Here is a 14,835-nt window from a genome sequence, read left to right on the forward strand (position 1 = left end):
ACAAACACTGTAAAGCATACAATAGTCATTTTTGCAGAATACATCCTGTGACCTTAAAAGATGAATATAGGAAAATGTTTGTTAGTACTGTAGTAAAGGTATGTGTACCATCATTTCAGTGAAAAAGTATGTGTGTGTGTCATATATACATTTGTTTTATATACAGTATATGCCCTTCATATATACAGGATCTATGTATATAGGACATACACATACAGTATGTAGATGTCCATAACCTATGTATATTTCTATTTCCATTTATATTTATGCCAGGAAAGGCTCCAGCTCTCAGCCCCCAGAATTAGATTACATGGTTTGGTATTATTGTGTTATGATATGTTACAAATGTCCACCAGATGGCACCTTTCAGCCCAGTAAGCTATAATCAACGTCCATGAACAAATCTTGCAGAAGAAACAGTCCAGAATATGCAGGAGAAATTTGCTATATTTATGTTTAGTAGGTATACTAATAGTCTGAATATAAAACTATGTAATCAATTGAATGATGAGACTGATATTGATATTAAAATTGTTGCTTACAACATCTAAATGAAAATAACCCAATACAGTTGATCTATCTGGACAGTTTCTGCTGCAGTTTCTGCTGCTAGTGCCTATGTGCTCTCAGAGTCTGAATGGATTTTTCTCCACATCATAAAGGCTCAAACGTTCAGATGCTTAAAGGTTAATTTGTGACTGAAGGTTGTCATAAATTTATATAGTTCCTTCAATGCAATGTACTGACTGTCACAACAGACTTTCTAAAATTAAAGATAAAGGATTATGAGAAGCAATATTCAAATCGGCTCATGCAGTAAAGACAAACAGAGTGGCACTGTGATGTGATCCAGTGTCCTAATTTCAAATCTGTCACCTCTCTGTGTCTGCACAGGAGCTCTGTTTTTCATCCTAAAAACTTGAATAACACAAATTAACATTCTCAAATCTGCTTAATTCAATTAAGGGTTGTGGAGGTGGCCAGGGCCTGTGATGGCATCATTGGGCACAAGGCAGAAAGCAGCTGAAGACAGAACTGAAGTTCATCCCAAGGCCCATTCAGAAACACCCAGACACACACTCATATCTATATTCAGAATCCCACAAGGGCTAGTTTGGAATCACAAATTAAACTAACTGGCACATCTTTCGGGATGTGGTAGGAAAACCTCTATGGACACATGGCGAACATAAAATTTCAACACAAATAATGTCTAAAAAAAGAAACTGTTAAAAATGTCTTGAAATGCATTTGCAATATCTTCCAAATGGCACATTTTTGAGACAAAGAGTAGCTCAATTGAGCTGAAAATAAATTCTCCAGACATGTTGCTTCCAACACCAGGGTTTGAAGGACCACTTGTTTTCCCATCCTCTGATCTGTAATGATTTTTTTATGCTGCTATATCTTTTTTTGCAGAATTTCAGTCCATCACTAACCTGGTGACGTTTGACACCAGCTTTGTTAAGCAAAAAGTAAACTTCAGCAATCTTCAACAAATTTGGGTCCACTTCCGCTTTGTGTGCACAGCGTCATGCACAAAAACACAGCTGCAAACGTGTCCATATGCACAAACTTGCATGCATGTAAACGCAAGCAAGCACATAAACTGCAAGCACATCCGCACGTCATGCACAGCCAAGCACACAAACATATGGACACCTACATGCCTGAAGATACTGACTCATGCACACACACACACACACACACACACACTTCTACATGCTAGGCACACCTTTTTTCTGTTCTGGATTTATATTTATTTTAATTTGATTCCGAACATAATGAAAAAAATACGACTATAGTTCTGTTTTAAATGGACCAAAAAAGTATATCAAAAAGCGGGCAACACAAATCAAGCCCAAGAATAATCTAGACTTCCATGGCTCATAAGACAATGGTGAAGCTGAGCACATGTGCTAAGCAGTAAAATTAGAGGCTGCCCTGCCGTCACTCCACATGGGACCCTGGCTTTAATCAGGAAGGCTCACAAGGAAAGAGTACTCACCACACTGCGGGTGAACTTCTCTAATGATGTACGCCGTCCCTGTTCATTCTCAGGCTTCAGAGAGGTGGAATTAAGGGAGAGACAACAAATGGAGGGTCAAGTTGGTGAGAAGGTCAAGGCGCTGCTAAGTCGACATGAACCGACTTTGCTGTTGATTCAGTCAGCAAGCAGATAAGGCTGAAATTAGGGGATGAGTCAGAAGCTATGGATAGGAGGGAGTCTTATTGGAAAAAGGAAGTGCAGTTCATCAAAGGGGAGATTTGGAATAATATGTTTATTCTACAGTTGCGACAAATGCACATGCACTGAAAATTATTTCATCTAAGAACAATCAATAAAACTAAAAAGAAAAATGAGAATTCAAATAAGCATAATATCTCAAAAGGTAACTGCTGGATTATTAAAAGTTTGTTATTGTTGAAAGGAAATGTATATTATCATTAAGGTTCTGCTTGCTTTATTGCTTTCAAGCATGTCAAAATTTGTTTAGTTTGTCCTTTGAACTTTGTTGAAAGCCTAAAAACTCACTTTCATGCCTGATTATTCTTTTCGAAAATCCCTAGAAAAAAAAAAGAGACCTTAAAGGAACAATACACCCAAAAGAGATTGTGACGTTGTGGGTTCTGGCTCCACACTCCCATTGCTATTGGAAGCACTCGAACCCAACACCGTCGATAATGTAACTGAGTGAGCTAGTCAATGGAGGCAAATGATTCCAGCAAGGGGAAGGTATACAAAAAGTGCAACAGTGCTTTTATTAAAAATTGTCCATCAAAACAAGTGTTCCATAAATAGTGCAGTACTCCAAGTTCTTCAATAAATAAATAAATAATCCATTAAATGAAAACGAGGAGGTTAAAATCAATAGAAAAACAATCCTTTAAAACCAGAGGTTAAAATGATCAGGAAGCAGTCTTAAAAACCATCAAACAAATCCGGTGCTCTTCTGTTAGTGTCACACCTGCTAATCCCGTTTGGGCATCGCAGCAGGCAAGACGCTCTCTGCAGCTGCCCTCCTGAAACACACGCACGAGACTGGAGACCTCCCGATCCCTGGCTTCGGTATGGCACTAATCCCAGTCCCGGAGAACTTGGTTTCCCACAACGGCCAGGTCGCTCACGTTGGGGATTCCCACCACCAAGTCTCCCGACTTCCGCTGCCTTTCCATGGCCTCTCCGCGGCCAGTCGCCTTCCCTGGTCACTCCCGCTACCTGATCGCTCAGCGGGAGCGACATCAACACCAACACGTGGGTGTCGGCCTAACACCCAGCTTCCATGCAGCTGTCCACGAGCGCTCGATCGCGCGCTCACCACACTCACGCACCGTCTGCTTCCTCTCCTGCTCCCGGTAACCTCCGTCCTCTCCTTTCCTTTCCTTTCCTTTCTCTCTCCGATCGTTTCTTTCTCTCCCTCCACACCGACTCGCGCTTCTTTTTAAAACGTGAGGGGCCATTACAGCTGTAGCATTAGCCACGGGAGCAATCACGAATGTGGGCAGTTCCTCACCTGTGCACACGGTGAGAAACGCCCACATCGACGACTGCCCCGCGGCTCGCTACAACAACGCCCCCCCTCACGAAGCCGCCTCGGGTGCGGTGGTTATCTATTTAAAATGAATGGCCTTTTGCTCAACGAGCTGTGGACCCATAACACCACAGAGATATATATATATTTTTAAATGTTACACACCAAAAGAAGCTCACAACCCACAGGGGGTCATGTTTTTGAACTGAACACCTGCATCTGTCCTTGATACATTAGCCAAGTCTTGCCTTCAATTCAAAAGCACAACCTGTGTGAAAGGGCTGCGGGTTGTGGGTTGCTTTCATTTTACTGGAAGAATCAATTTAAAAATACTTTAGCAAAAATGCATGTTTTTTGCATATTTTAAGGGCAGTAAAAGACAAGATGATTTGACATGGATTATTTGACAAAAGTAACATTTTGATATTATTTGCTGTTGTCCAGCATTAGCCATTGTCCACTTCCATTAAAGCATAAACTTTGTTAACTCTGTTCTACATAAAACCATGAGGCTATTTTTTCTCAGCCATCACTACAAACTACATGAGATACCTAACATTTAAAACAAATATGATTTGTGGGTTTGCTTCAAACAAACTGACAATTAGGACATTGTATCTGTCCTAAAAGAACACCTTAGAAGACATGTGTCAGAAGGAAGCTGTCTGGCACCCAACAAAACTAGGAAATCAAAACGCAAAACATTGCACCTTCATTATTTTGTTACAGTAATGAGCTCAACTTCTAGCCTCTTTCATCTTCTCTGGGTCTTATCACAGTATAAATAAATAACAAATATGTCTTAAATATGAAAGAATACAAATGACATGATGGCCATGCATGTTCTTCCTCCGGTTTTTGTTAGTAAATAGTTATGGTGTACCAGCAACTCCCCCAGTCACCATGTTAGTGAACAGAGGTATCTAAGTCACCTGCATTACATGACAAACCAGTTTCTTTGAAGATTAAAATATTCCTTTTTAATAATGTCTTTCAAAATATGGCTGCATTTTGTGTTTTAATACATAAAGTTCCCCACTAACTCGTAAAACTGTACTGAAGTGATGTTGCAAATTACACAGGCAAAATGAAGGTAAGGTTTGCAGGTCAATTTAGGGAACATATAAGATCCATCAGGATGAAGGCCCTCTCCATTCTTAATGTAACACATTTTGGTTCACGCTTTGCCACACAATTTCTTGTTATTTTTAGTTTGAAAGTCATGTTCTTTTTCTATAATTTTATTATAATTTTAATTACGTCACTTCGGCACCAGTTTGTTGGCAGTTTTCCTTCTGGGTGCTCTACACTTTGGAGCATGTTGATTTTGACAGAGTTTTGATGGAAACAAGAATTACCTCCACTAAACAAAAGGAATAGCTCAGAAGCAGTAATAAGCATAAACTGAAGTTGGGGAAGATGCAAAAAGTCTGAAAACCAGTAGGAAATTTGAAATGCAAATACAAAAAATATTCATCAGAAATCTTACACAGAAAACAAAGAAAGAAGTTCACAAACCAAAACCACCCAGAAAAATAACACAATTTCTAGACACACACTTCTCAGTTTAGAGTTCAACCGCCTTGCTGCTAATCCTGAGCCTCTCTCAGCTCGGAATTCTATGTAAAAATGATTAACCCTGAGTGTTGCTCTGGATAAGCGATAATCATCCAATAGCATTCTGCTGCCATCTAGTGGATAAAATAACCTTATGCTGTAAAAGAATCTCATATATATTTCTCTTCTGGTTTGTCCTTCTTCTTCAAAACTGGTCCCCCCCACATGCAACGCACACAGCATTTCTCGATTCCTATTCCTCCTCTTCCAAACCCTTCCCCACGCTGCCTGCAGCCTCCCCTACACCCCCATGCCGCATTTCTCAAATCTTATTCCTCCTTCGGAATACCACGTTCACCGCTTCTCTCTCATGACCCCATTGGTGTCATGTCACCGCTCTATATCTAGCCTGACTGCGTGACCTTTCACTTTGGCCATGTGTGCGTCTGGGAGTCTTTTCCATAGCCTGCTACAGGAAGATACTCTCTTGACCATTGGCATTGGTTTTGCTCCTTGCTATTTTTGTTATACTGCATCGGTTGTTTCCTAAGCCTTTGTTATAAAATGAACAACAGTATCTTCTCTGTCGAGGGGTTTTTGTACAACGTCATCTCTATTCCAGGATTCAGCAACTGCCTGTTCCTATCAGTGGAATATTTCTTGACACAAATCGTCTCCAGCAAAACACCTATTCACAACTGCATCTTTCAAGAAGTATTTCTTTCTTCTTGGTTTCCTATTCTTACACCGCCATATGCTATGGTGGGCGTTGGCTAGTAATGAATATTTCTATATGTTTTGTTACCCAATGGTAACTAATCAATATACCACTGAGTGGGGCCTAGCATTTGGTTAAAAAATATAATGGCATGTAAATGAACAGCTGTAAAGCAAGTTGAAACTGAATTTAGTTTATTCAGTTGAATCAAATATTAGTGGCGACAATGTAAATTAATCATCAGATGTTGACACAGAGAGTGACTGATGGGGCTGTACACCAAAATGCCCTGATATGTCTGGTGAATTTGGTCTATGCTTGGTTCACTGTGGTGCAAGTAGGTTTGTGGCAAAAAGGCAAAATGATTACCATCAAGTGAAAGGAAAAGAGAGATGTTAGCCCCCTAAACACTGTTCGCAATGTGGCAACAGTCATTTGTATCAGCGGAAATATAGAAGTTACTATGCCTTTGTGCTATGGCAGCCTACAATACCAAAATGGACATGTTCATCTTACAGATCAAACACTGACGTTCTACCATCTCATGCACAAGAAAAGTGTGCAAAGAAAATGCATGTACAGTCTATATTGCGACATTAAACTGCATGTTGGTGACCGTCTCAAAACATGTCACGTGATGGATGTGTACTAAATCCATGTCACAATTTGGTATGATTTTGGGTCAAGGGTGTTTATTTCCATTGTTAGGTCCACTTTCAGCATTGCTAGGGGTGAGTCCTCTGAGGATGGGACAGATGTGTAATCAATGTGATGGGATAAAAAGATGGCTATGAGTGCAAACCTTTATCTGTGTTTATCTTTATCTGTAGATCCCAAATCTCTGAAGTATTCAAAGTTTATCTTTGAGCTCTTTTCTCACATGTACTTTTGGTTTTGACCCTCTTATTCTCTCGACCATGGTTATTGTCTCTTGTACTGGGCTTCAGTTTTGTTTCTCTTTATATCCTTTTTTGTTTTGTTTTGTTTTTTTATGTTCATCTCCTGGTTTCTGTTTAAAAGTTTATCAGCAATTTTCCGCATAGCAATCTGCAAAAGTACAGCAGTGGACACTAGGCATACCTTTCCTACCGTGATTATGTTGATGTTTTGGTATCTGTTACACATAATAACATTTTTTCTTGTTGCAATGTTTTTGGCTTGTTTTCCACGGGTAAACATAACGCTAAAGGAGGCTAAATCCCAAAACTAGGGCACCACACATTTCACAGCACCATCTTATATACCGTATCAGTGTTGCAGTAGTATAACACACAACAAAGATGGTTAATAAATAAGAAGGCTGCGAGCCGGCTGCAATTCAACAAAATGATGATGACCAGAAGAAAATCAAATAATTCAAAAGCATTGTGATCACACCATTGTAACAATAATACATATTAATCATATGTATAAAAATAGAAATGGTGTATGTCAAAACTCTGTGCAACAGTGATAATGACACTCTTAAACTAGGTTCACCAAAGTCTACATCACCAGTTGCCCCACTGGGCCTGACCTTTCTTTTGGTTCACCTGTCAAGCAACCCCAACAGCTTTTCTTTTATATGGTTGTTACAAGCTCTACTTTGCAGACGACTCCTTAGTAGCCCCTAATGGGAGCTCACATGATAGGGCATAGAGACATTGAAACCTGCAGACAGCGCTGCTCCATCACTCACACCAATGCACAAACTCATGAAATATTCAGCTTATCTGTTCTATTCACCATTGAGATCTGAAATGTTCCCTGGCTAGATGTTTCCACTATTGTCTGTTACAAAGTTCAAAAAAAGTAAAAATCACTTAACTGTAATAATTATTTGGCAATGAACACATACAGTGGCTGAACTTTAGCACCTCTGTTGAAAGTAACTGACTCCTTTACTATGATCCAGTCAGTCAGTCTTCCACCAAAGCTGTTTGATCTGGAAACTGGGGTCAATGCAAACTGAATAATAATAATACATTTTATTTATATAATGCCTTTGGATCGAGTACTCTGACCTGCAGGGCATTCATTAAGTCTGTAATATTTGCACCTTCAGTCAAAGCCACTTAGTGGACCTCTGCCACATGACATGTTTATATCCTGCTCATTGCATGTGTGATGGTTTTCACTTTTTCCCAGTACAGGTATCTGTGGTAGATTGGCATTCTAGCCACGATATTAGAAAAATTTTGAATTATTATTTTTATCACCATTTAAAGTATTTCCTGGGATAGTCCCACTGCTACTCTTTATATCTGGCCAAGGAAAAGATACCGGGCAGTTTTATGTGGTGTGTGCACATGCAGATGTATTAGGAGATTGTGTTTATGTTAAGGAATTTCTCACTATATGACATGTATTTAAAATGGCTGCTTTCTGTCATTTTATGTGTGTGTATTTGTTTATGTGTAATGTCTGCAGGCTTTTGTGTAGTTGATGTGGGATAACACCAATGGCCAACACAACACACAATGATCACCTTGTCTACTCTCCACAAGTGTTCTTAATTTTATTTGTGTGTATATTTTGTAAGCTATGTGTGTATGGTTTGGCCATGTCAATAATATCTGTTATTTTATTTTGTTTGTCATCTGTCAAGGTCTGTCAGTGTAGATCTGTTCCAGTCTAGTTTATACATGCCATTTTCTAGTATTTCTAATGTGTCAAATAGTTTGTACACTGTAGTGCCAGTTCTTGATGTCTAATGTTTGCCACTTGATTGTGTCTTACATGTCATCAGTCTGCCTGTCTGTGGTTTACAGCCTGATGGGATGTGTTGGATTGTGTCTTGTGGCCATATCTGGCTGTACTCTCTGTAATGTTAGTGTCCCTAATAATCAATTCTCTGTCTTGTGTTTCTAACTTTTGCATAACTATTGTATGGCTGGCATAAGCCCTTCTGTATTGCCAAAGATATCAATACAGCTTAGCCAGCTATTTGACACAGTCGTATCCACACAAGGCTAGTCAAGTTCATGAGGATGTCTACCATTCAATGTTTTAAGTTGTATGCTTGTTATGTCCTCTGTGATGTCACCTGTGGTATGGCGGTTAAGTGGTGTGTAGTATGTGTCTGCATGAACTAATACTTTGTGTATTGGTGATGTATGCTGTTTTTTATGTAAGAGTTTTTCTTAAAGTATTAATCTGTGTGTTGTGTACATTAATTGCATCAATGAGATCACTTCCTCCCTCAGAATGTGGAAGAGTATGTCAATGTATGGCTGGATCCTGCAATGAACTAGCAACTTGTCCTTGGGGTGTTTCCTGCCTGTCACCCACTGCAGCCACACTAGGCCCACTGTGACCCTGAACTGGGTTAAGCTAGCTTCAGAATGATTAACTGACAACTAGAACAAGTCTATTTTTATTTCTATTTTAGTGTGTTAAATTGTAAGAATTCTAACTTCATTGTATTATTATTAGTTATATTATTATTACTATAGCAAGAACAATATTTTAATTAATATATTTTGAGTGCATTATTTTTACTATTATTATTATTATTATTAATGTAATATAATGTACCCAAAGGTCAAGCAAAGAGACAGTTTCACTGTCAAGGATTAACAAGGTATATCAAAATTAAAAATCAAATCATTATGACACCCACTAAGTCTGTTTGGTGGATGCAGGTGATTGAAGCCTGTCCAGCAGAGGATGCAAGACAAGAATCATTACTGTATTAATATTATCATATTATTATTACAGCAGATATAAACTTAGAATAATATAAGCTGAATGTTATTACTTTATTATTAGGAGAGACACAAAATTTTACCAATTATTCTTGTATCTATCTAATGAACTATTATTATTATTATTATTATTATTATTAAAGGGTCTATATGATTTGTCATTTGAGTGACACAAAATTTGAATTATCTCAGTACATTATTATAATTATTAGGGCAGACATACATATTAATTTATTTAATTTAAACATATTATTAAGATAGTCAAAATGTGAATGATCCCATTTAAATGCATTGTTATTAACAAGGCAAGGGGAGTATTTTAAATGATCTTATTAAAGTGAACTAATATTATTAACATTATCATCATCATCTATATGCTTCATCGATCCCTCTCCCACCTGGACAGAGGCAGTGGTGCTGTAAGAATTATGTTTTTGGACTTCTCTAGCGCCTTCAACACCATCCAACCTTTGCTCCTTAGGGATAAGCTGACTGAGATGGGAGTAGATTCACACCTTGTGGCATGGATTGTGGACTATCTTACAGACAGACCTCAATATGTGCGTCTTGGGAACTGCAGGTCTGACATCGTGTGCAGCAATACAGGGGCGCTGCAGGGGACTGTACTTTCTCCGGTCCTGTTCAATCTACATACATCAGACTTCCAATATGACTCGGAGTCCTGCCACGTGCAAAAGTTCGCTGATGACACTGCTATTGTGGGCTGCATCAGCAGTAGGCAGGAGGAGGAGTACAGAAAGTTAATCAAAGACTTTGTTAAATGGTGCGACTCAAACCACTTACACCTTAACACCAGCAAGACCAAGGAGCTGGTGGTGGATTTTAGGAGGCCCAGGCCCCTCATGGACCCTGTGATCATCAGAGGTGACTGTGCAGAGGGTGCAGACCTTTAAATATCTGGGAGTGCAGCTGGATGACAAATTGGACTGGACTGCCAATACTGATACTCTATGTAAGAAAGCTCAGAGCAGAATATACTTTCTGAGAAGGTTGGCATCCTTCAACATCTGCAGTAAGATGCTGCAGATGTTCTACCAGACGGTTGTGGCGAGTGCCCTCTTCTACGGTGGTGTGCTGGGGTGGCAGCATAAAGATGAAAGACGCCTCACGCCTGGACAAACTTGTTAAGAAGGCAGGCTCCATTGTAGGATTAAAGTTGGACAGTTTAACATCTGTGGCAGAGCGACGGGCACTAAGCAAACTCCTGTCAATCATGGAGAATCCACTGCATCCACTTAACAGTGTCATCTCCAGACAGAGGAGTAGCTTCAGAGACAGACTTTTGTCACCGTCCTGCTCCACTGACAGACTGAGGAGATCGTTTCTCCCCACACTATGCGACTCTTCAATTCCACCCGGGGGAGTAAATGCTAACATTAATTTTATTTTAATTCTTTTCATTTTTATTACTATTTAATTTAATATTGTTTTTTGTATCAGTATACTGCTGCTGGATTATGTGAATTTCCCCTTGGGATTAATAAAGTATCTATCTATCTATCTATCTATCTATCTATCTATCTATCTATCTATCTATCTATCTATCTATCTATCTATCTATAACATGTACAATATTTTGCTTATTTAATTTCAATGCATGGTTATTATTACAGAAGCAACAAAACTGTGGCTTTCCTAGGTTAAAAGTAACTATTTTTATTTTTATTACTGGAAAAGACAAAAAAGACAAAAACATTATTAATCTGAGTGTATTATTATAATAATTATTAATGTAGTCACACATGTTAATGATCTAATTTTAAATTATTGTCTTTATTATTATTAGAACAGGAACAAAATTTTATTTAAGTTATATAATTTAAATACCTTATTTTATTATTATTATTATGATTACAATATTTGAATGTACCTAATGTTATAGCACTATTATTATTATTATCATTTCCTTTGGACACAAGGGCACAAAATGTGAGTTATGACTGCACTATAACTATTATTATAGGAATGTTTGAATAATTAAATATGGATGTATTATTATAATTACTGGTATTAATATTATAAATAATAATAATAATCATATATATTTTAATTAGACAAATAGAGGATTTGTGCAATTTTACTTATCTAATTTAAATGTTAGGTTAAACTAATTTAAAAGTATTTATTATTATTATTATTATTATTATCATTATTAAGACAGCAAAAATTTTGATTGATTTCATTTAAATTTACTGATATCATTGTTATAATTATCATGGGAACACAAAATGTGAATTAGTATTATTATTATTATTATTATTATTGTTCAATCAGGGATAACATTTGAATGATCTGTTTTGAATGTCTTCTTCTTATTACTGCTATTATTACAGAAAGGAGGAACCAAGAATGAATGAATGTGAACGGCTCTTTCTGTTTTTTCTTTGATCCCAGTTTCCAGTCGTATAATTCTGTAATTGAGCACTCTAATTCCTGCTGAACAGAGTAGGCCTCAGTCCCTGCCACCTTCATTCACCTTCATTCACCTTCATTCACCGGTTGTCAAATGGCCAGGTAGTGTGTTCGGCTCCTTCTTGATTTCACTGCTTTCATGTTTCTGTTCCACACTCTACTGTTTTTCAAAATTCTTGCATGTGATGACTTTTTCAGCCCTTTCCATCACAGTACTTGCATCAGAACGTGTTACACTGATTACCAGGCAGCCCCCTTCTATTTTGTGTGTATACTGGTAATTTAAGGAAGGGTTAAATCAAACACCTTGGCCTTTATTGAATCTATTGGAGACAAACACACTAGAGGTACTGTAAAAACAATCACCTTCTTTTTTAACAGCAGTAAATCCTGGTAGACATTTGAGCGCAGGAAGCGGGTATAGCTATCACTTTTCATCAGCTTGTAGATGTGCTCCTGCAAGAGAAAGAAAGAATTGTGTTTCTCAGTCCGCAACAAGAGACTGACTCCATTTGCCTCAATGTAAGAGATCTGATTTCTTGTAATTACCATAATGGCCCTGTTACAAATAAAAAGCCAAAAGAATTATACAATTTATATACCAAACATCTTTGACTTTCTTCAGATATTTACTGATATTTCTCCTTTCATTTTCTGACAAACAGTATGATAACAATGTAAGCCATCACTTACAACGGCTGTAACAGTGTTAATAAAACTGTATCCTTTGTACCAGTGTTATCTCTGTATAAAGCTCATAAGAAGTTTTCAAGAAAAGTTTCAGCCACAGAAACTCAAATAATCAACATTACAGCCCTTGATTTGCTGTAAAACAGAGGCTCTTTAATGCTACTAATACCTGGACAAAAATGATCATTGTGTGCAAGGCTCTGTCTCCCTCTGTATTGTTGTGAGTTTTACACCAAATCCTACTGCAGATAAATGATTGGGCTTTTTATTTAGGAATATAATATCCCTGTGATGGAGTGGCATCTTGTTTAGATTTGGTTTCCACCTTCTGCCCAGAGCTGCCAGGTGTCATGATTCATGTTATTAAAATATTTTTTGAAGAATGTAGTACGTTTTTCTCTCATTTACACATATGAAATACACCTTTTCATTGTATCTATGGATTGCATCACCCAATATATTGTGGATAGCACCTGGCAGAGGTTAAAAAATCATTCTGTTGACCGCAGTTCTTGTTTTCCTCCATTTCAAAAGTTCACCTGACCAGTCAACCAGAATTCTGGTTTGCATTTTTGGCCTGCGCCACTCAAAAAATTAAGGATAAATCAATGGCAGGCTCTTTTCTTTTTGTAGGGATTTTCATAAAGGCATCGGCTTTGGCCACCACAACCCTGATTTAGGTTAGGTGGGTTTAAGGATTTGATGCTAAGTTAATTCAGTATTTACTTCTTTTCTTTATCCACGCTGTTCCTTAAGGCCAGGCCAGGTCAGAACTGAGTTAAGAAAGAAGGTATTTGGTGTAACTGAAAACTGGCACATTTTCTTACTCAACATTTCATTTAAAGTGCTGCCTTATCACATTCCGAAGAAGCCACTTACCTGTGCATCCTCAAAGGTATATCTTCCTGGGTCTTTTACATTTTGACTTGTTTTTTCAAATGTATGAGAGTCCAAATTAATAGAACTGGGAGCACCTGGAGCCAAAAACTCTTGCCAGATTTCTAAGACTCGATCTGGGACAGCCTGCAAAGGACGCTGCTTCAAATCTTGTACAGCCAGCCAAAACCTGTTTAAAAATGCAACAAAATCAGATGAATTAAGTATATAAAAAAGTTATAAGGCATCTGAAGGTACCACATTGATGTACCAATTCAGTAAAATTTCAAAGGTCAGCTAGAGCTGAGAAAGTAAGTTTAAGGTAAAATAAGGTTATTTATTATTGGGCTGACGCATCTATCAAGTGCGACTTATAACACCCCAGTAAAGTCCAAAGTTTTAACCACGTAGCCACACTGCCTGCCTGTCATTACATTAAATCATTAAAGCATGTTAGGTTATGGTTTAACCAATCAAAAAACATAAAGAACAATTTTTTACTATAATGTTCTACTTATACACCTAAAAAATAATATTTTAAATACTTTGCATGTAACATTAGCTTTTGCAGATTAGTAAGCTGTTTAGGTATGCATCTTGCACAAACTTTATGGTACTACAAGTCATTCTGCACTTTAGTACATACAGACCCACGACTGATATCCAAATGGGCAGCAACAGCAGATAATGCAATCTCTTCGCTTTCTCTGATGAAGGCATTTATCATGTCGATGTGGGCTTGTGTGAGCGATGTTGATGGTCGACCAGATCAGACTTCAAGAGTTAACTTCTTCTTCCCTCTTTAAAACTTTCTACCTATTCATAAACATTTCCTTGAGTCATGCTGTTTTCACTTCCGTAACATCCTTTGGTGAATCTCAGCAGGTTTACACTCTGTCTGCTTAAAGAAATCTCAGTATGGCGTGTTATTCAACAATGGTGCAATCCCACAGCAGAGCGTCTTTGTTCATTTGACCTTGGTTTCAACTAGACCAGGAGTTTCCAATGTTGGTCCTTGAGGGCCGCAGTGGTTGTAATTTTTCTTTCTAACCCAATTGCTAAATTAGAAACCAGTGATTGCCAATCTCAGGCCTTATTTAATTTTATGGTTTGTTAGTCTGCGATGTTATGTTCTTATATCGTACATTTTTTCCTTTCCAAGAATATAATCCAAATGATTTGAAACCTAAACGGATTATCAGTCTGTCAACGTTTTTCTCTTAAGTGTCTTATTAAACCAAATAGTGCATAATGAATCCATCCATCCATTCATTATCCAACCTGCTATATCCTAACTACAGGGTCATGGGGGTCTGCTGGAGCCAATCCCAGCCAACACAGG

The 14,835-nt window shown here is 37.9% G+C and overlaps 1 protein-coding gene across 3 annotated transcripts in view; it reads right to left on the reverse strand.

Moving 5' to 3' along the window:
* rgs6 (regulator of G protein signaling 6) overlaps window positions 1–14,835 on the reverse strand; it is a 154,255-nt gene that overhangs the window by 7,765 nt on the left and 131,655 nt on the right. For 2 of the 3 annotated variants that reach the window (XM_039741164.1, XM_039741167.1), the window contains exons 15-17: window positions 13,497–13,683; window positions 12,294–12,383; window positions 2,009–2,062 (exon numbers count right to left, since the gene is read on the reverse strand). In XM_039741164.1, the coding sequence (XP_039597098.1) occupies window positions 2,009–2,062; window positions 12,294–12,383; window positions 13,497–13,683 (331 nt within the window). The remainder of the gene's footprint in view (window positions 1–2,008; window positions 2,063–12,293; window positions 12,384–13,496; window positions 13,684–14,835) is intronic. The other variant, XM_039741166.1, reaches the window with a different exon arrangement.

The sequence above is a fragment of the Polypterus senegalus genome, chromosome 18 (genome assembly GCF_016835505.1).
Source record: "Polypterus senegalus isolate Bchr_013 chromosome 18, ASM1683550v1, whole genome shotgun sequence".
In the NCBI taxonomy this organism is placed as follows: Eukaryota; Metazoa; Chordata; class Cladistia; order Polypteriformes; family Polypteridae; genus Polypterus; species Polypterus senegalus.